The 22,993-nt window shown below is 42.1% G+C and overlaps 1 protein-coding gene across 1 annotated transcript in view; it reads right to left on the bottom strand.

Annotated features, from left to right (window-relative positions):
• AGBL1 (AGBL carboxypeptidase 1) overlaps positions 1-22,993 on the bottom strand; it is a 436,183-nt gene that overhangs the window by 408,676 nt on the left and 4,514 nt on the right. Inside the window, exons 3-8 of the mRNA XM_007446037.1 lie at positions 10,796-10,961; positions 9,761-9,828; positions 4,042-4,158; positions 2,414-2,994; positions 583-666; positions 261-347 (exon numbers count right to left, since the gene is read on the bottom strand). Coding sequence (XP_007446099.1) covers positions 261-347; positions 583-666; positions 2,414-2,994; positions 4,042-4,158; positions 9,761-9,828; positions 10,796-10,961 — 1,103 coding nt within the window. The remainder of the gene's footprint in view (positions 1-260; positions 348-582; positions 667-2,413; positions 2,995-4,041; positions 4,159-9,760; positions 9,829-10,795; positions 10,962-22,993) is intronic.

Raw genomic sequence — 22,993 nt, 5'->3', positions numbered from 1 at the left:
CCCAAAAAAAAAAAAAAAAAAAAAGAGAAGGAGGCTGAGGAGGAATCTTAACATGCCTGCCTTTCCCTTCTCCATCCCAAACAGCTCCACTTGTATTTGTTATATGTTGGGCTTCCTTGAAATATTTCACGTACCAAAAAAAATTACTTACCATTCACCACGTCCCAAAAAGGGAAAACTTCGAAAATGTCTCCTTAGAGGGGGATACAAAACAGGGCTGAGCCATACTGAGTATGGCCCCTGCAGCTTTCCTTACTTACTCACGCACTTGGATGGCTTTGCGAAGATTTCCAGACTCAAACTTGGAGAAGAACCGTAAGCAGTCAGAAGTGGTGTCTTGCAAAGGCCTGTAATGAAATAGAGAACCTCTGAACATAGGACTTATTGCTATTCTTGGGCACAGTTTATTTAACATTTCTTAGAGATAAGCTTTCTCTTACAGATCTTTAACCCGAATTTTCACTGTGTTGATTTTAGGAGAAGGAATGGATTACTAACTTAAAATATTCTTATGCTCATGCCATTAAAAGGATATTCTATACTCCCACCCCCCTCATTCCACTGATGTTCAAGACCACCTACCAAGGCTCATCTAGACTGAAGACAACTTTATTTATAATATCGCTTGGCTGGATGAGCCTCCGGACATCCTCAAATATTTTGATCCTGGAAAAGAAAATCAGAAACATTTTAAGGGTTGGCCCTCACTCCTTACCCCATTCATCCTATGGTCATGTGGGAAGGGCCTTGGGACTCATCAGAGAATTATGAAAGAAAAATGTAATAATGCTCCAACCTTGAGCTGAATGAGTACAAAAAGCACCACCCCTCCTTCCTTTTCTTCTTTATCAAAAAATAAAACTACACTGAGCAGTAGGAATGTAGGAAGCAGTGATGCCAGATTTTAGTTTTAGGAGGATTCTCTACTCACAGGAGAGTTTTGTCAAGAGCATTTGGGCTGAGGGACTTTGACGTCTCTGGTTGTGTGAATAACCGGGCCCTCTGCACTAAGACAGTTTCGAAGGAGACATTAGGATTGCTGATGGTCTGGGAGGCTCCAATAAGCCTTTGAATTCTTGTGTCATTTATAGTCCTTGGTTCTGTTTGCTCCAGAAGACTATGGTCAATCTTCTCTCTGAGAAACACCAGTATCTGGGAGATTTAAATAAGAGGGAGGAAGGATACCTAAGGGATATTTCAGATTCCCTCCTTGAATTTCTGATCCAGGTCTCTGGGGTGGGGAGGGGTAGGAGAAGGGGGAGGGAAGGTCAAAATGAGGCCTAGACTCAGGGGAAAGATGTCCTGTCCAGTGGGGAGATGTTGCTGGGCCAGCCCCTGTGGTGTGTCTCTCAGGAACTTGAGCATGGAGATAAGGTCAGAGGGGTGAGGTCAGAGATGTCAGCCAGGAGACCAAATGGGAGCAGTTCTTGGGATCCACCACCAATTTGCTGATGAACTTGCTAATAAGTTAAGAAAACTTACTGTTATGCACACTTTGCTCCATAGACTTAGTGTAGGCATACTTAGTATATTTTCTGGGAAAATAGTTTTCTCCTTGAGTTTAGTAATTTTCTTTTTAATCTTGCTATGCCTATCCAAAGGCAAAGCTCCATTTCATGCATCCTGGGAATAATCCATCACACAACGTTTCTTCCCTGCAGGATGCATTTTTTTCCCTTACAATCCTCAGTGATGCAGCAAAACTATTCCCCGAGCCAAGTCAGGTTCTCTAAGGTTGGGACCGTGGGATGGAGGTCCACCACCTCCTCTCATTAACAAGAGATCAGATTCCAATTTGCAGTAACTGAGAAAAGTGATCCCAAATAATCCATACTTGTATTTTCCTGAGAACCTTCCCTTAAGGAATGATCCCAGTATTTGGAGAAACTGGATAATCTTTCCCTTTTGTAGGATTTGCAATGGATACGGGGTAAGGGGTTGCATTAGAATCATCTAAGAAATTCTTTTTGTGGAAACACATGTCTACCACCACCCTACCCTTGGCTCTGAAATGTCCTAGTAGGGAGGCAAGCTTGTAAATTTGGCGAAAATTTCCTTAAGGCTTTTTTTTTTTTTTTTTTTGTGGTACGCGGGCCTCTCAACTGTTGTGGCCTCTCCCATTGCGGAGCACAGGCTCCAGACGCGCAGGCTCAGCGGCCATGGCTCACAGGCCCAGCCGCTCCGCGGCATGTGGGACCTTCCCGGACTGGGGCACGAACCCGTGTCCCCTGCATTGGCAGGCGGACTCTCAACCACTGCGCCACCAGGGAAGCCCTCCTTAAGGCTTTTAACATGCTCCTGACTAATGCTCACTTTCCTGAAGATAACAGAATTATCTGTACAAACCATTCCACCTACAAAAATACTAAAGAAGAAAAAAAATATATAGCTCCCAAGGTAGTAGCACCATCACCTTTGGACTCCACATTTACGTTCCAACATGGACTGGGCAGAGAGAGGTGGACAATGCCCCCAGAAATCAGGAAATGCCATCATTGTGAAGTCAGACACAGATCTGGTTCTTCTAGCTTTGGCCACATAAAGATAGGGGTCATGGAAGGCGATATGCGTCGGATGTGTCTGCAGGAGCTTATCTATTAATTCAGCAGTTTCTCTAGGTCTAGTGGAATTGGAAAAGGAGGCACTTATCCTTGGGCAGGAAATCGCATCTATGTCCCAAGCATCCTCTTTGAAGGACGCCTGAATGTCTGAGATTTCACTTCCAGAAGAACCTATCCCAAGACCATTGGATTGTGCATTTCGGTATGGGTTCATTCCAGGTCCTTTTTTGGAGGTTAGATGTATGTTGGACCTCCCCATCTTCACTCTGCTCAGAAGGGAGGTCTGGACAGGGACTTCTCTTTCTTGTCCCCAGGAGATTTGGTCCTTATTCAAGCAAAGCCCTTTTGGGGAGGCAGCAGTCAGAATGTGGTGGTGACTGGCATACTGAGTCTCGTCAAAGTTCAAACCATCTCCAGGTTTGGACTCCAGTTCCTTCAGGTTAAAAGTGGAAAAGAATACGTCAGTGTTTCTTTCCAAGTAGAGAACACAATCTGAACCCTGTCCTCACTCTCTGGGCACAGAGCTAAGCATAAATTCTGTGCACTGGCAAACTTTTTCCAAGGTCAGTCAAGGAAAGACTAAGCTTCAAGAGTCAAAGAAATAGCAGAATGCTAGAAACGCACACTTGGAAGGGGCATTTGGTGGGTCTAGTATGAGTCTATGCAGTACATGAACGCCTCCTACACACCCCCAATCATTTACAGTCTGGTTGAACGACTCATTTACAGAAACTTCCCTGTATCCCAAGGTGGTTCCTTTTATTTGAGGATCATTCTGATTGTTTAAGAAAAATTCTTTTTTACTCTGAATTAAAATTTCCTTCCCTGAAACATTTACCCACAAATGCCCTTCTGCTTTCTAGAGTGAAATACAATATGTCAGCTCCCTTCTATAAGTGACTTAGCGTGTACCCTTAGATATGGCCAAATTCATGGTTTATTAAGAATCATAAGAAAATAATGGAGGTCCAAAAGCAGGTCTAAATTTTGGTGGGAGCAACAGCAGAAGAAGCAGCAGCAACCAACCACTGGATTAACATGACCAGGTATAAGGTGCTTGATTTGTTTCTGCTAACAAAGAAACCCTAGAATCAGGCTGGTCACCTTCAGAAAGCCATCCCATACAACCATCCCACTCTCACAAGAGAACGATTAAATCACCATGAATTTTCACTTGCTTTCCCAGGACATGAGAGTAAGGCACCTTGCCCACCAGACAACAGGCAGCAATGTGAACCTTCATCCTACCTCCTTCCGAAGTGATGGGTGTCAGATGGTATTGATAGGACCCTTGCATGCATCCTATCTCTGCCACCTTCTCACATTTTTGTTTAGTCTTTTACTTCCCTCTCAGAAAGATCCCAGAAGCAGATTGCTAAAGATGAGCAATGCTTTCCATCTGGAGACCAGTTTGGATTCCCAGGGTCTGCAAAGAACCCATTAGCATCACGGAGGAGTAGAACCACGGCATACATTCTACCTCAAAACTGCAGGACAGCTCAAGACACATCGCCTCATATTGCATCAGTTCCTCTTGAGGTCGATCAAGACCAGGTTTGGAGCTCAGCTTGTTCACATCTGTTTCCAAGTCATCATCCTACAATGGCACATTCAAAAAATATGTTACAATCAGGAGAGCCATCCTGAGAAATATCGAGACAAGCTACAGGTGTGACTTTTCAGAATCCTGGGACACGGTTTCCTTGCCTCCAAGTTATAGTGCTAGCCTAGTCAAGGATAATTTAATACGTAAGGTTGTATTTTTTAAATACTAAGAAAGATTATAATTTTCCTCAGTGTTCATGTTAGTATTTATCAGCCTTCATCATAAATAATTTATGTAAAATGAGATGAACTATGTAAACAATGAAGCACAATACCAAAGAATTGTTTTTATCTCATCACCACTGTCTTTGACATAACTGTAATTGTCGTACGTATTCATGTATCTACCTATTTAGGTCACTCTTTTCACAAACGTTTAATGAGCATCTACTATGAGTGGGCACTCTCCTAGGTACTAAAGACTCATTGATAATTGAACAGACCAAGGTCCATGATTCCATAGAACTTGCCTTCTAGTGAGAAAAGGAAGACAGTAAGAAAGCAAACAAATGAGCAAGGTAACTTCAAACAGTGATAAATGTCATGGGAAGAATGAGAGGTGGTGAAGTAATTGTGAGTGAGGCTGGGGTACAAAGAAGTTAAGGAGGTCACTTTTTTTTTTTTTTCAGTACGTGGGCCTCTCACTGTCGTGCCCTCTCCCGTTGCGGAGCACAGGCTCCGGACACGCAGGCTCAGCGGCCATGGTTCACGGGCCCAGCTGCTCCATGGCATATGGGATCTTCCCGGACCGGGGCACTAACCCGTGTCCCCTGCATCGGCAGGCGGACTCTCAACCACTGCACCACCAGGGAATCCTGGAGGACACATTTTAACAATAACGGCCAACAAGGCAAAGACTTGGGGGAAGAAATTACTAACAGAAAAAGAAAAAAAAAAAAGCAACTTAAATTTGCTTACAGAAAGAAGGTGGCTGAACATACACACATATACAAGAATTTATATATATAACTGAATCACTGTTGTATAACAGAAATTAACACATTATAAATCAATTATACTTCAATAAAATAAATTTAAAAATTTTTTTTAAAAAATAGAAAGTGGCTGAAGCATAAAGAATAAGAGGAAGACTGTAGGAGTCAAGATTCCAGAAGCAGGTATGATGCTGAGCCTTCCAGGCTCTGGGGAGGAGGTCGTAACCTCCTACTAAGCCTTTATCCCTTTGTACATTTAAAAGTTTACCGAGTCACCACCAGCCTTTTCTTCATTGGGCTGAATAATACCAGACCTTTTATTTCTTCTTCTAGATCATCATTTCATCATAGTTTATCAGTGATGGTGACTCTCCTCCAAACACTTCTTTATTTTTCAGAGGTTATAGAATGTCACAGAGAAAGGACATAGTTCAATCTCTTCATCTTTCTGTGCCTCTCCTAGATCAAGTTTCCGTAATGAAATAGCGGGGGAATCCACCCTATATTTTAGGAATCTATTTTGTTAGTTAAGGAAAAACCTGATAGTCCTGAAAGCCTGGCTTATTCTTCCTGAAGTCAAATAAATGTGGAAAATAAATGTTATATTCCTGGGCTTCCCTGGTGGCGCAGTGGTTAAGAATCCGCCTGCCAGTGCAGGGGACATGAGTTTGAGCCCTGGTCCAGGAATATCCCACATGGCGCAGAGCAACTAAGTCTGTGCGCCACAACTACTGAGCCTGTGCTCTAGAGCCTGTGAGCCACAACTACTGAAGCCCGCACACCTAGAACCTGTGCTCCTCAGCAAGAAAAGCCACCACAATGAGAAGCCTGTGCACCACAACGAAGAGTAGCCCCCGCTCACCACAACTAGAGTAAGCCCACACACAGCAACGAAGACCCAACGCAGCCAAAAAAATAAATAAATAAGAGGGTTAACATAAATTTTTAAAAAAATCATTTAAAAAATGTTATATTCCTGATTCAGGGGATAAAGTGCAATATTCCATCCATCTTCTGCAATTTTCCTCCAAGCTTTAAATTAAAAGAAATATAGATCCCATGAGGTTGATATAATGATATTTTCAGATACAGCGCATACCAGGCCCAAACTCCTTAGCCTAATATTGGAGATCCCAACACTTATCCTTTCCAGCTTCATCTGTCAGATCTTCCTTCCTTTCACCATCTCTGCTACAGCCTCAGCCATGCCCCAAGGTGGCACCAATAGAAACGCAACCTGGCAGGCACTGAGAAGCATCTCGCCACCAGCAAGTAAGGCTGGTGCGTCTGGACTGAGGAGCATCAGGTAACCCGTGAGCTTCAGCCTATCTAGGTGACCTACTCAGCCTTAGAGCAGGTGTTAGCAAACTGTAGCCCACTGCTTGTTTTTGTAAATAAAGTTTTATCGGATCACAGTCATGCCCATTCATTTATACACTGCCTGTGATGGCTTTCTCAGTTTAACAGCAAAGTGGAGTACTTGTAACAGAGAACATCTCTGGTCCTCAAAGCTTGAATCTTGGCCTCTGAATCTCCAGGCACTCAAGCAGGTTGTCAACTACTTCTGTATTTTATAAATACCCTTTATATTTATTTAGGAGTGGTCCAGCTTCTCTGTCCTCACAGCAACCCAGAGAACCTTCATCATTTAGGATTTTGGTACCCATCTAACCCAGATAACTCCCTCCCTCCTCAGGTTCGACCCTTCCAATATTGACTTTCCCCAGCCTTAGATTTGAGTTCAACACGTTTTGAAGGTGCCGATTCAAACTCTGGTAGAGACAATCTCCAAGTTTACTAGACTGAATTCTTTGCAGATAGAAACTATGTCTTATTTGCTTTTGTATCATATTAACATCCCTAAGGACTTAGCATGCTGCCTCACATATGGATCACATCCAAGAAAATACCTGAAGGAAATAAAAAGTTCAAGAGGAGGAAAGGAGGGAAGAAAGGAAGGAAGAGCTTGAATTCACCCTTTCTGTCCTCTTCTTCAGAGTCTGTCCAAATCTAATGTTTGTGTTCATTAAGTAAAAAAACAAACAAACATGGCCAACTTCTAGTCTATATTCGTTGTAAGTTTCTCTTTCCTTATGATGACATTCACAGTTTTCAATCAAAGAACAGCACCCAACTATACACTCTCAAGACTCTTTACAGATATCAGTTCCTTTTAATCATTTTTTCTAAGAGGCTTCTCCCAATTGATAACTAAGATTTTCAAAGGAAAAGGCCACAAGTTAAAGGCCTGCGTCCATTCTGTGACCAGAAATAAATGCTCTTGGCTTCTTGCCCACATAACTTGCAGCAAATGCTGCTGGGTTCTCCAGGGGAAAACCAGTTTTCTAGGGTCCCGGTTCCCTGACTCCTGCTATACCCCAGAATCAAGCCCTTACTCTGACGTTCCTCTGTTTCTCTATAATGCATGCTCGCACACTTACTTCTCACCTTCTCCTCAGCTCGAAGGCTCTTGATGAATTATTTCCAGGCCCTCACTTATTTGTCTTATGCTTCCTTCCCAGCTGGATTGATTTATTTGTTTAGATTCCACTCCACCCCAGCCCACCATCATCTGCAGAGTGGGGGTAAGGAGATGGTCTGAAAGCTCTCCCCCAACCCCATGCTGTGCGAAGTCGAGCACCAGCCTGCAGCTTGTCCCTCCACATCAGATACAAGAGGTGACTGATGCTACACATCAAACATTCAGTTATCAAAGAGCCAGCAAGAGGGGTGGGAAAGTGGCACTGATGAATGACTGTAGCAGCACAGTATTATTCAAATAACTCAGCAAGTTCTCCATAGGCCTGCATCGGCAAGTCACAGCAAAGAGCCAATTTGCTACTGATGACTTCAGAAATGATTCTATTTATCAACAAAACCCTGAGCACACCAGAATAGCAACAGCAGCCTCAACCTAGAGACCTGGCTAAGAGGTAGTCCCTCTATGTCTGCTACTACTATTAGCAAGGTGAGTGATTATTATGACAGAGAACGCAAAAAGTCTCTTTCTCCCTAGGCAGATGTGTAGATGGAACAGTATGTATAAAGAAAGGAAGAGAGGGAGGGGGAGAGGAGGATGGATGGATGGACAGTAGATAGATAAATAGACAGGTAGATATATAGATAGATAGATAGATAGATTTTTTAATCCAGATTTCATCTCCAGGAATGTCATAAAAGGTAGCATTTACTTCTCAGTCTTATTTTGCAGATGTCAAAACTAAGGAACTATAACTTGAAGGGACTTGTCCAAGTCGATGTCCACCAACAGAGATGGAGACAGAATTATAACTCATAGATAAATTATCATTATTCTAGAACAGTGGTTCTTAACCACAGGGTGATTTTTGCCCCGCAGGGATATTTGGCAAGTCCTAGAGACAGTTTTGACTCATGACTGGGGTGCAAAGGGGTAGATGTCACCAGCATCTACTGGTGACCTCAGAGGATTGAGGTCAGGAGTGCTGCTAAACATCGTATAATGCACAGGACAACCCCCCATGACAAAGAATTATCCAGCCAAAATGCCAAGGTTTAGAAACCTTTTTCTAGAAATGCTGTCAGTAAACTATGCCCCACTGTCTGCTTTTGTGGAACACGGTCATGCCCTATTGTTTACACATTGTCTATGGTTGCTTTTGTGCTACACCAGCAAAGTTGAGTTGTTGTGACAGAAACTGTATGGTCCACAAAGCGTAGAGTAATGATTATCTGACCTTTCATAGAGAGTTGGCTGATTTCCATTCTATAGCATAGGTTATTATTGATAGAGACCAAAAGGCACCACTTTCTTGCTGGCCAGGATATGCACCATACAACCCAAAGGAACACAGTTCATATAGACTCCAAGGTAAATGGAATTGTACAACGCAGTGGTCCTGTGCATAGATTGGGTAGATACAAAGAGTGACTTATTACAAAGATAGTGGAGATCTACTAGAAAAAGTTTCCTAGGAAATCTTTCCATGGTCTCTTTGCCTGAATATCCTTCACATTCATTAAATACACCAACCCTAAGTGTCTACCTCAGGCTTATCCTGATGGAATATTAGTGCCTTGATAATAGATAGCCTCTGACTTGACGATGGGATTGTACCGGGCCTACCAAGACAAAAATGACAACTTGGAAATCAGTAACAGTAGCCAACATTTAGTCAGCATCAATATCTGCCAGGCCTTAAAGTGGAAATGCAAAAGTCCGTCCTTAAAATTTACCCTGGGCGGGACCTCCCTGGTGGAACAGTGGTTAAGAACCTGCCTGCCAATCCAGGGGACATGGTCCGGGAAGATTTCACAGGCCGCGGAGCAACTAAGCCCATGCACCACAAGTACTGAGCCTGCACTCTAGAACCCGTGAGCCACAACTACTGAGCCCACATGCCACAATTACTGAAGCTCGCATGCCTAGAGCCCATGCCCTGCAACAAGAGAAGCCACCACAATGAGAAGTCCATGCACCACAATGAAGAGTAGCCCCCGCTCACTGCAACTAGAGAAAGCCCACGGGCAGCAACAAAGACCCAAAACAACCAAAAATAAACAAATAAAATTTCTAAAAGAAAAATTTTACCCTGGGCTTAGCTGAACATAGAAAGGGACATTTTCCTTTGTAGAATTATGAATGTAGAGATCATTAGAAGCAAGGGCTAGTGTACCTACTTCCTTTTTCACATCTTCAGAATCTGAGTCTTTGTCCTCTTCTTCCTCGCCATCATCTTCAAAATCTTCTGAGTGGGAAAAAAAGAAAAACAGAGGTGAAATGGATGAGGCTTCCCCTTTGCCTTGGATTGAGATTCTCGCCACCCAACGGTTAGTACTTCCCACAAGTAAGGGGCCATTATTAAGTGTACAGGATCCCAACACACGCTTACACTTATTGGATGAGTAAATCATGCGCACATAGGCACGTGAGAGCACTATATCATGACGTCTAAATTGCTGTCGCACACTGAATGCAAAATGAGTGCAGAATAAAATGACACATGAATACCATTCTGGCTTCCTTCACCCAATGTAGAAGTATTTATGCAACTAACATTGCCAGAGTTTAGTGATCACATATATGCCAAAGCTGTTGTAATGCAGACAGCACTTTGATTGATTCCCTAATTTTAATACGAAGGAACTGATTTTAAACAAAAGTTCACAGAAAGCACCCAGTGTCATTGTGACAAGATGATGCCTATGGAAAATCTGTTCCCTGGAAGGAGGACAAGGTTGAAAAGCACTAGTATCTTCTGACAACAAAATCTTCTCGGAGATTGGATAACCATACTTTCAAGTATTCTAAAATGACTTGCATGGGGTGGAAAAACAGCAAAAGTTTGATTTCAATTTCATCCTTAGGGCAAATTAATTCCAGAACCAGTCTCTATGGTGGAGGGACTCCATCATGGGATTGCAAATAGATTTTTAAAAATCAGCTGAGATGACTCTACAGGCATTCCATAGCTACCAGGCAAAGTGCCAACAGTTAATAATTAAGGACAAAATTAATAAGCTTGGTATTATGAAAAACTAGCTTTCTTATACATGTCTCTAATTACTTATTAGATAATCACAGTTGATCTGTTAAAAAAAATTGATTCTACTTTCATCCACATTCCTCTGAAATATTATCCAAATGCAAAAGTTCATCATAAAGCTCATAACTATGAGCAAAATAAGTACAGAAGAACTACCCACATACTTTACCTTCAGTTAGAACATGTGGAGGTTCAGAGGTGGTGCTCCCAGGGACTGGGAAGGAATAAGCACTGCTGGCTGTGACCAAGGGAAGTGGGCTCTTAGGGTAGCATTGCCTCAGGATCTGAAGCACAAGGGAGATGACAGGCTCCAGACTTTTGTCATCCAGGCAGTTCTGAACAAAGAGAAGATCATATCAGACACTGACATCTTGTGTGGAGCCCCTTTGCTATAATGTTATTTCAAGTAATGGATTACATGCAGCCTAAATGGACAGTAAATATCCTTAATGTAGAACATACAATCTGAACATTCTAATGTAGAATTTTGTCTAACACAGGATCTGCTTTGGTCCAGTGTGTAATCTGCATTTTTATTTCTCTTTTACAGCTAACATATTATTGGAATGAATTTAGTCTGAAAATAGACTTCAGAGACTTTCAAGGGATGCTGCACCTAAGGTAAAACATTGTCCAGAATAGCTGAAGGAAGAGGAGGTAATGGCATCTTCCTTCAACCATCCATGTGTTGTTGTGAATTATTGCCTAAATTAGAGAATGAGTAGCTGAATTGATAGAAGTCTTACTTTTCTCTTTCAGCTATGATCTGGAGAGAAAAATATCAAGGAAGAAGATAAAATATGAAATCAGAAGAAAGATTAAGAGAATCCCAAGTACCTAACTTAAATAACATGCTTCTTCTCAAAGCCCACAGTGGTGATCTCTCTTGGTACCTACATAAAGCAAAGAAAAATTGGGTTTGCAGATGTAACATTTTGATACTGATGGAACATGACAAGACCCTTCTTTTCAGACACTGTGAAAAATGTAAGAACAAGTTTACTAAATTGAGAGACAGAGAGTTGGGAGTAGTCAGTATGTCTTTGGCAAAAATATGGCCATTTTCTGCAGTCTCTTAGTAAATGTTTTGTCTACTGACTTGATACAGAAAGTTGACTAATGTAAGCCTCCACTTTGGTATTCCTAAGGGGTTTCCACTAAGCTCTAAGGCTAATAAGTCATAGTAGGAGATAGGGAGGATGCTTACAATATGCCACAGGGCAGTGACAATTATGCCAGGCATGGTACCTCCAGGCCCACATTATGGGCTACTCCACAGGAAAGAACATGGAGGAAAAACATTTAATAAAATTTAAGCCATGGATTCAAGCTACCCAAATGACTCCAAAGTAAAAAAAATGTAAGCCAACTTTCAAAACAGAAATTTCTTAATAAAATCAACCATGCTATTTCCGAGGAGGAGCTTCAGGATGGTGGAAGAGTAAGAAGTGGAGATCACCTTCCTCCCCACAAATACATCAGAAACACATCTACACGTGCAACAACTCCTACAGAGCACCTACTGAACGCTGGCAGAAGAACTCAGACCTCCCAAAAGGCAAGAAAGTCCCCACATACCTAGGTAGGGCAAAAGAAAAAAGACAACAAAAGAATAGGGACGGGACCTGCACCAGTGGAAGGGAGCCGTGAAGGAGGAAAGGTTTCCACACACTAGGAAGCCCCTTCGCAGGCGGAGACTGCGGGAGGCGGAGGTGGGGAGCTTCGGAGCCGCGGAGAAGAGCACAGCAACAGGGGTGCGGAGGGCAAAGCGGAGAGATTCCCGCACAGAGGATCGGTGCCGACCGGCACTCACCAGCCCGAGAAGCTTGTCTGCTCACCCGCCGGGGTGGGCAGGGGCTGGGAGTGAAAGGTTCGGCTTTGGAGGTCAGATCCCAGGGAGAGGGCTGGCGTTGGCGGCGTGAAGACAGCCTGCAGGGGGTTAGTGGACCACGGCTAGCCGGCAGGGAATCCGGGAAAAGGTCTGGAGCTGCCGAAGAGGCAAGAGACTTTTTCTTGCCTCTTTGTTTCCTGGTGCGCGAGGAGAGGGGATTAACAGCGCTGCTTAAAGGAGCTCCAGAGACGGCGCAAGCCGCAGCTAACAGCACAGATGCCAGAGACGGACTTGAGACGCTAAGGCTGCTGCTGCCGCCACTAAGAAGCCTGTGTGCGAGCACAGGTCACTATCCACACTGCCCTTCTGGGGAGCCTGTGCAGCCCACCACTGCCAGGGTCCCGGGATCCAGGGACAACTTCCCTGGGAGAACGCACAGCACGCCTCAGGCTGGTGCAACGTCATGTCGGCCTCTGCCGCCGCAGACTTGTCCCACATTCCGTACCCCTCCCTCTCCCCGGCCTGAGTGAGACAGAACCCCCTAATCAGCTGCTCCTTTAACCCTGTCCTGTCCGAGCGAAGAAAAGACGCCCTCAGGCAACCTACACACAGAGGCGGGGACAAATCCAAAGCTGAACCCCGGGAGCTGTGCGAAAAAGAAGAGAAAGGGAAATCTCTCCCAGCAGTCTTAGCATCAGCGGATTAAATATCCACAATCAACTTGATGTACCCTGCATCTCTGGAATAACTGAATAGACAACAAATCAACCCAAATTGAGGCGGTGGACTTTGGGAGCAATGATTATATATATATATATATATTTTTTTTTTACCTTTTCTATTTTTCTGAGTGTGTATGTGTATGCTTCTGTGTGTGACTTTGTATAGCTTTGCTTCTACCATTTGTCCTAGGGTTCTGTCTGTCCGTTTTTTGGTGTGTGTGTGTGTGTTTGTTTTTTGGTATACTTTTTAGCACTTGTTATCATTGGTGGATTTTTTTTTTTTTTGGTTTGATTGCTCTCTTCTTTCTTTCTTTTTTTTTATTACTTAAAAATTTTTTAATTTTTAATATTTATTTGCTATTTTTTATTATAATAACTTTCTTTTACTTTCTTTTATTTTATTTTTTCTTTCTTTCTTTCTCTTTTTCTGCCTTTTATTCTGAGCCGTGTGGATGACAGGGTCTTGGTGTTCCGGCCAGGCATCAGGCCTGTGGCCTCTGAGGTGGGAGAGCCGAGTTCAGGACACTGGTCCACCAAAGACCTCCCAGCTCCACATAATATCAAACAGCGAAAATCTCCCAGAAATCTCCATCTCAATGCCAAGACCCAGCACCACTCAATGACCAGCGAGCAACGGTGCTGTACACCCTATGCCAAACAACAAGCACGACAGGAACACAACCCCACACATTAGCGGAGAGGCGGCCTAAAATCATAATAAGGTCACAGACACCCCAAAACACACCACTGGACGCAGACCTGCCGACCAGAAAACCAAGATACAGCCTCATCCACCAGAACACAGGCACTACTCCCCTCCCCTACTTCCCCAGGAAACCTACACAACCGAATTAACCAAACTTAGCCACTGGGGGCAGACACCAAAAACTTAGTCACTGAGGGCAGACACCAAAAACAATGGGAACTATGAACCTGCAGCCTGTGAAAAGGAGACCCCAAACACAGTAAGTTAAGCAAAATAAGAAGACAAAGAAACACACAGCAGATGAAGGAGCAAGATTAAAAACCCACCAGACCTAAAAATGAAGAGGAAATAGGCAGTCTACCTGAAAAAGAATTCAGAATAAGGATAGTAAAGATGATCCAATATCGTGGCAATAGAATGGAGAAAATACAAGAAACGTTTAAAAAGGACCTAGAAGAACTAAAGAGCAAACAAACAATCATGAACAATACAATAAATGAAACTAAAAATTCTCTGGAAGGGATCAATAGCAGAATAACTGAGGCAGAAGAATGGATAAGTGACCTGGAAGATAAAATAGTGGAAATAACTACTGCAGAGCAGAATAAAGAAAAAAGAATGAAAAGAACTGAGGACAGTCTCAGAGACCTCTGGGACAACATTAAAGGCACCAACATTCGAATTATACGGGCCCCAGAAAAAGAAGAGAAAATAAAGGGACTAGACTGAGAAAATATTTGAAGAGATTATAGTTGAAAACTTCCCTAATATGGTAAAGGAAATAATTAATCAAGTCCAGGAAGCACAGAAGAGTCCCATACAGGTTAAATCCAAGGAGAAACATGCCAAGACACATATTAATCAAATTATCAAAAATTAATTACAAGGAAAAAATATTAAAAGCAGCAAGGGAAAAACAACAAATAACATACAAGGGAATCCACATAAGGTTAACAGCTGATCTTTCAGCAGAAACTCTGCAAGCCAAAAGGGTGTGGCAGGACATAATTATTAAGTGATGAAAGGGAAAAACCTACATCCATGATTACACTACCTGGCAAGGATGTCATTCAGATTCAAAGGAGAAATTAAAACCTTTACAGACAAGCAATAGCTAAGAGAATTCAGCAGCACCAAACCAGCATTACAGCAAATGCTAAAGGAACTTCTCGTGGCAGGAACCACAAGAGAAGGAAAAGACCTACAAAAACAACCCCAAGAAAATGGTAATAGGAACATACATATAGATAACTACCTAAAATGTAAATGGATTAAATGCTCAACTAAAAGACATAGAATGGCTGAATGAATACAAAAACAAGACCCATATATGCTGTCTACAAGAGACCCACTTCAGACCTAGGGTCACATACAGATGGAAAGTGAGGGGATGGAAAAAGATATTCCATGCAAAAGAAACTCAAAGGAAAGCTGGAGTAGCAATTCTCATATCAGACTAAATAGACTTTAAAACAAAGACTATTACAAGAGACAAAGAAGGACACTACATAATGATCAAGGGATTAATCCAACAAGAAGATATAAAAATTGTAAATATTTATGCACCCAACATAGGAGCACCTCAATACATAAGGCAATTCTTAACAGCTGTAAAAGGGGAAATGGACAGTAACCCAATCACAGTAGGGGACTTTAACACCCCACTATCACCAATGGACAGATCATCCAAAATGAAAATAAATAAGGGAACACAGGCTTTAAATGATACATAAAACAAGACGGACTTAATTGATATTTATAGGACATTCCATCCAAAATCAACAGAATACACTTTCTTCTCAAATGCTCATGGAACATTCTCCAGGATAGATCACATCTTGGGTCACAAATCAAGCCTTGGTAAATTTAAGAAAATCGAAATCGTATCAAGTATCTTTTCCGACCACAATGGTATGAGAGTAGATATCAATTACAGGAAAAAATCTGTACAAAGTACAAACACATGGAGGCTAAACAATACACTATTTAATAAACAAAGATCACTGAAAAAATCAAACAGGAAATAAAAAAGAACCTAAAAGCAAATGACAATGAAAACATGACAACGCAAAACCTATGGGATGCAGCAAAAGCAGTTCTAAGAGGGACGTTTATAGCAATACAATCCTACCTTAAGAAACAAGAAACATCTCAAATAAACCACCTAACCTAACACCTAAAGCAATTAGAGAAAGAAGAACAAAACAACCCCAGAGTTAGCAGAAGGAAAGAAATCAAAAAGATCAGATCAGAAAAAGAAATGAAGGAAACAATAGCAAAGGTCAATAAAACTAAAAGCTGGTTCTTTGAGAAGGTAAACAAAATTGATAAACCATTAGCCAGACTCATCAAGAAAAAAAGGGAGAAGACTCAAATCAATAGAATCAGAAATGAAAAAAGAGAAGTAACAACTGACACTGCAGAAATACAAAGCATCATAAAAGACTACTACAAGCAACTCTATGCCAATAAAATGGACAACCTGGAGGAAATGGACAAATTCTTAGAAATGCACAACCTTCCAAGACTGAACCAGGAAGAAATAGAAAATATAAACAGACCAATGATAAGCACTGAAATTGAAACTGTGATTAAAACTCTTCCAACAAACAAAAGCCCAGGACCAGATGGCTTCGCAGGCGAATTCCATCAAACATTAGAGAAGAACTAACACCTATCCTTCTCAAGTTCTTCCAAAATATAGCCGAGGGAGGAACACTCCCAAACTCATTCTACAAGGCTACCATCACCCTGATACCAAAACCAGACAAAGATGTCACAAAGAAAGAAAACTACAGGCCAATATCACTGATGAACATAGATGCAAAAATCCTCCACAAAATACTAGCAAACAGAATCCAAGAGCACATTAAAAGGATCATACACCATGATCAAGTGGGGTTTATCCCAGGAATGCAAGGATTCTTCAATATACACAAATAAATCAATGTGATACACCATATTAATAAATGGAAGAATAAAAACCACATGATCATCTCTATACATGCAGAAAAAGCTTTTGACAAAATTCAACACCCATTTATGATAAAAACCCTCCAGAAAGTAGGCATAGAGGGAACTTACCTCAACATAATAAAGGCCATATATGACAAACCCAGAGCCAACATCGTCCTCAGTGGTGAAAAATTGAAATGATTTCCACTAAGATCAGGAACAAGACAGGCTGCCCACTCTCACCACTATTATTCAACATTGTTTTGGAAGTTTTAGCCACAGCACTCAGAGAAGAAAAGAAATAAAAGGAATCAAAGTTGGAAAAGCAGAAGTAAAACAGTCACTGTTTGCAGATGACGTGCTACTATACATAGAGAACCCTAAAGATGCTACTAGAAAACTACTAGAGCTAATCAATGAATTTGGTAAAGTAGGATACAAAATTAATGCACAGAAATCTCTTGCATTCCTATACAATAATGAAAAATCTAAAAGAGAAATTAAGGAAACACTCCCATTTACCATTGCAACAAAAAGAATAAAACACCTAGGAATAAACCTACCTAAGGAGACAAAAGACCTGTATGCAGAAAACTATAACACACTGATGAGAGAAATTACAGATGACACAAATAGATGGAGAGATATACCATATTCTTGGACTGGAAGAATCAACATTGTGAAAATGACTATACTATCCAAAGCAATCTACAGATTCAGTGCAATCCCTATCAAACTACCACTGACATTTTTCACAGAAGTAGAACAAAAATTTCACAATCTGTATGGAAACACAAAAGACCCTGAATAGCCATAGTAATCTTGAGAAAGAAATACGGATCTGGAAGAATCAGGCTCCCTGACTTCACACTATACTACAAAGCTACAGGTATCAAGACAGTATGATACTGGCATAAAAACAGAAATATAAATCAATGGAACAGGATGAAAGCCCGGAGATAAACCCATGCACATATGGTCACCTTATTTTTGATAAAGGAGGCCAGAATATTCAATGGAGAAAAGACAGCCTCTGCAACAAGTAATGCTAGGAAAACAGGACATCTATGTGTGAAAGAATGAAATTAGAACACTCCTTAACACCATACACAAAAATAAACTCAAAATGGATTAAAGGCCTAAATGTAAGGCCAGACACTGCAAAACTCTTAGAGGAATACATAGGCAGAACTCTCTATGACATAAATCACAGCAAGATCCTTTTTGACCCACCTCCTAGAGAAATGGAAATAAAAGCAAAATAAACAAATGGTACCTAATGAAACTTAAAAGCTTTTGCACACCAAAGGAAACCATAAACAAGACGAAAAGACAGCCCTCAGAATGGGAGAAACTATTTGCAAATGAAGCAACTGACAAAGGATCAATCTCCAAAATTTATAAGCAGCTCATGCAGCTCAATATCAAAAAAACAAACAACCCAACCAAAAATGGGCAGGAGACATAAGTAGACATTTCTCCAAAGAAGATATACAGATTGCGAACAAACACATGAAAGAATGCTCAACATCATTAATCATTAGAGAAATGCAAATCAAAACTACAATGAGATATCACCTCACTCCTGTCAGAACGGCCATCATCAAAAAATCTACAAACAATAAATGCTGGAGATGGTGAGGAGAAAAGGCAACCCTCTTGCACTGTTGGTGGGAATGTAAATTAATACAACCACTATTGAGAACAGTACGGAGGTTCCTTAAAAAACTAAAAATAGAACAATCCCACTCCTGGGCATATACCCTAAGAAAACCATAATTCAAAGAGAATCATGTACCACAATGTTCATTGCCGCTCTATTTACAATAGCCAGGCCATGGAAGCAAGCTAAGTGTCCATCAACCGATGAATGGATAAAGAAGATGTGGCTCATATATACAATGGAATATTACTCAGGCATAAAAGGAAACGAAATTATTTGTAGTGAGTTGGATGCACCTAGAATCTGTCATACAGAGTGAAGTAAGTGAGAAAGAGAAAAACAAATACCGTATGCTAACACATATACATGGAATCTAAAAATAAATGGTCATAAAGAACCTAGGGGCAGGATGGGAATAAAGATGCAGACCTACTAGAGAATGGACTTGAGGACATGGGGAGGGGGAAGGGTAAGCTGGGACAAAGTGAGAGAGTGGCATGGACATATATACACTACCAAATGCAAAACTGATAGCTAGTGGGAAGCAGCCAAATAGCACAGGGAGATCAGCTCAGTGTTTTGTGACCTCCTAGAGGGGTGGGATAGGGAGGGTGGGAGGGAGGGAGACACAAGAGGGAAGAGATATGGGCATAGATGTATATGTATTCACTTTGTTATAAAGCAGAAACTAACACACCATCGTAAAGCAATTATACTCCAATAAAGATGTTAAAAATAAATAAATAAATGCTATTATTAAAAGAGGAAAATAAATATGTTACTTAGCCTCCCCCCACCCCCCGGAAAAAAAGAAAGCTATTTCCCCTTCCATGTACTCAAATAATACCAATCAGGTATCCTGAACCAACAGCAGGAAACACTCTCCGAGGAAAATAAATTCGTTGAGGCTATTTTATCGCTGGGACTGGTCAAATAGTTTTAAGTGCTTACTGAAAATTATGAGTATCAGAAAAAAAGAGAACTGAGCATGGAGGATGAAGAATGGTAAGGTAGATGACTGATCAGAGATAATGCTCTAGGCCTCAACCTTAGGAGATAGTGAGCCAAGTCCAAGCCAGGGAACTCAGTCAAAACTGCCAGCATTTTGGAAGCCAGGTCTGTCTACGATCGCCATTGGTACTATTGCTGATGATGGTAACAGTGTAATGTTTTACTTGGTGTGGGATGGTGCAGGTGGAAAGCAGGTGAAAGGATGGAGTCAAGTCCAAGCGTCCTGTTTCGATTGGGCCGCACCATGAACTGAATTTGGGGGATGGAGGGAGTATTAGTATCTACAGAAACCTAGGCATTAGGGATAATGTTATACCTGGTGTCTGCTCTACTCAGGGGAAAACATTTATGAATTTAAAGACGATCGTTGGGTCCAAGTTAATAGAAATGCCTAGATCCTTTGCCAACATTTTCCTGGTGTTAATGGATCAGGACCAGGGCTAAGGTGAGGCCAGGAGGTGCCCCGGACACAAAATTTAAGGAGGCACTCACTCTTAGGCTCCTGCAAGTGCAGGGTCAGCACCTGTGCTGTGTATCATAAAATGACAAGACTCCAAGAAACAGGATTCCTGTGGATCAATGTCTCAGAATTGGGGGCAAAGGTGAGATTTGTAGGCTCACTCTTCCCATGATTCCCAATAATCCACCTGCTACTTGGAAAAGATGATAAAATACAAGAGTGCTTAAAATATTCAATTCACATTTAACATCTTTGCATTAGCTTTGGGATGATAAATACCCTACTTTCATGATACATATGCAAGACAGAGTAGAGCACGCAGCTCAGATCCCAGAGTAAGGCTACCTGAATTCAAATCCTGGGCTGACGATTGCTAACTACTGTATAACCCTGGCAAGTTACTACACCTCTCTGTGCTGCCGCTTCCTTCTCTGTAAGGAAGAAATCATACCAGAACCTCTCTCATAAGGTTGTGTCTGAATTAAATGAGTTACAGGTAAGGTGAGTGCCTAATAGTAAGCATTATGTAAGCTTTAGCTAGTAGGATGCCAGGAGGCATCATTAGGGTCATAAAACCGTATAAGAATCTGAAAAGAGGACCTTAGGAGACCACCGCTAATTCAGTGCAGAGTCCTAGCAATAATCCCCACAATAACAAAATGAGACATTCTAGTGGAAGAGGAGCCTGAGGAAGAAACGGGAGTCCTGGGTTTAAGCTCTGCTTCTCATGAGCCAAAGCCATCAGTATCTCCTGCCTCGGCTCCCACAGTCTGACTCCTCCCCTTGCCCTCCTGCCTCTCCCTCCTCCTCTTGTGCCCTTGGAGACTCCCCTCTCCAAAGGGCAGCCAGAATGATCCTTGAAAAGCATAAATCAGTTTGAATGGGTGTAGAGTTTCAGTTTTTCAGGATGAAGAGTTTTGGAGATTAGTTATACAAGAGCGTGAAGATATTTACTACTGAAATGTACACTGAAAAATGGCTAAGATGGTCAATTTTATGTTATACGGATTTTGCCACTATTAAATTTTTAAAATTTTTTTTTTTTTTTTTTTTTTTCCGGTACGCGGGCCTCTCACTGTTGTGGCCTCTCCCGTTGCAGAGCACAGGCTCCGGACGCGCAGGCCCAGCAACCATGGCTCACGGGCCCAGCCGCTCTGCGGCATGTGGGATCTTCCCGGACTGGGGCACGAACCCGTGTTCCCTGCATCAGCAGGCGGACTCTCAACCACTGCGCCACCAGGGAAGCCCAAATTTTTTAAATTTTTAATGAAAAATAAAAAGCATAAATCATATTGTCTCCCCTGCTTCAAACCTAAAAAAAATAAAATAAAATCTGAATTCCTTTTCATGGTCTAGAAAACTCTACATGATCTGGTCTTCCCAAACTCTCCAAATCTGTCTTCCCCCTTCTTTGTACCGGCTTAAAATCTGATGGAATAAAACCCAAATTCCTTACCATGGTTCAGTATGCTCTAGACACTCTGGTCCCGCCTATGTCTCCAGCTTCACATCATTTCTCCCCACTTTTCCTGCCCATGCTTCTGCCCCACCCCCGACCCCACCACCTGAGAGCCTTCACATTTGCCTTTTTTACCCTCTCCCTGGAGCCCTCATATCAGACCTTCACATCACTGGTTCTTTCTTGTCATTCAGGTTTCAGCTCTGAAGGTAGCTCTTCCACGCCAGCCTTAGAGTGGCCCCTCTCCTTCCTCTCTCTCCAGAAACTCTTTGAACATAGACGGGCAAATTCTAAGGTCCAGAACAGGTGTGCTGTGGCTTCAATTTAGGACTGTCTTAGATGGAAACACCTTTGGTTTGGGACCTTCTGGTTCATTCTTGTCCAGGTCTTTCCCTCTTGCCTGACTCTCCAGAATGTCTTAGTGGTTCCACTAGTGGTACACTGCTTTCCTCTCCAGTCTGTACCTCCTGGCTAACTCCTTACACTTCTGTGCACAAACCAAGTTTTTCAAGCGCTCTGCTTTGACTCAAATGTCAATGACTTCCTTCTTGAAGCCTTCTCTGGTCAGCCAAGACCACCCAGAGCTCTCCTTCCTCTGCATGGCTTTGCCAGTTCCACTCTGGCATCCCACTTGCTGCCTATACTGCAGTGATCCTGATTTCCCCTGTAGGACAGTAGGTGTCCTGAGGAGGGTGGGAACTCTAATCACCTTCCTCTTTGAACTCCCTACCTAACCCCAATACCTTTCACAAAGCGGAAGCTCAGGAAGCATTGACTGAATAAACAGTAAATGATCTCCAATTACCCTGACCTCCAGAGTTTCGAGCTCCTGATTCCCAAGTGGGTGACATTCCCTTTAGGACTCAGCCCTTCCTTCTGTAGATCCACAATGCTGGGGTAATCAGTCCTGTGGACAAAAAGGGTCCTGATGAAGCAAGACCTTGCCTGCCACGCTTTCTGAGCATATGACAGTAGCTGCAACTTTTTCAATGGCTATCAGTTTATTCTAGTGGTTCTCAAAGTGAGGGTCCCAGACCAGCAGCATTAACATCAACTGAGTACTTGGTAGAAATGTAGAATCAGATCTAATGATTAGAAACTCTAGGAGCGGGGTCCAGCTATCTGTGTATTAACAAACCCTCTAAGAGATTGTGACACACCGTCAGGTATGAAAACCACCAATCTTAGCAATGTTTTTGGTCTCTGAAGCTGTTCTAGCTCCAGAGAGTGGCCCCTTTACCTGATTATTTCATACAAGTTTGTTCCACCTGCAATTACCCCTTTCTCCAAATTGATAACGATCTCAAACTGTTTCAGGGCATCCTTGCAGGGGTTTGTTTTTAACGTTACATCCAAACTGTCGGCCTTCTTTCTCCTTCCCCATACAAAGCTCCAACAAGGTCCCGTTACGTTACACAGCAGCCTCACGGCATTATGGACAATCTGATCCTCTGAACATTTAAAGGATGCTCAGAGGATCTGTGCAAGGCTGTGGGACCCAGGAAACAAAGAGGTGGAGTTATTGAGAGAGAATCATGGCAAGCAGTGGCCTCAGCAGGA

This window comes from Lipotes vexillifer, unplaced genomic scaffold (genome assembly GCF_000442215.2).
Source record: "Lipotes vexillifer unplaced genomic scaffold, Lipotes_vexillifer_v1.1 scaffold495, whole genome shotgun sequence".
Lineage (NCBI taxonomy): Eukaryota > Metazoa > Chordata > Mammalia > Artiodactyla > Lipotidae > Lipotes > Lipotes vexillifer.
This window is presented reverse-complemented; position numbering and strand designations above follow the sequence as displayed.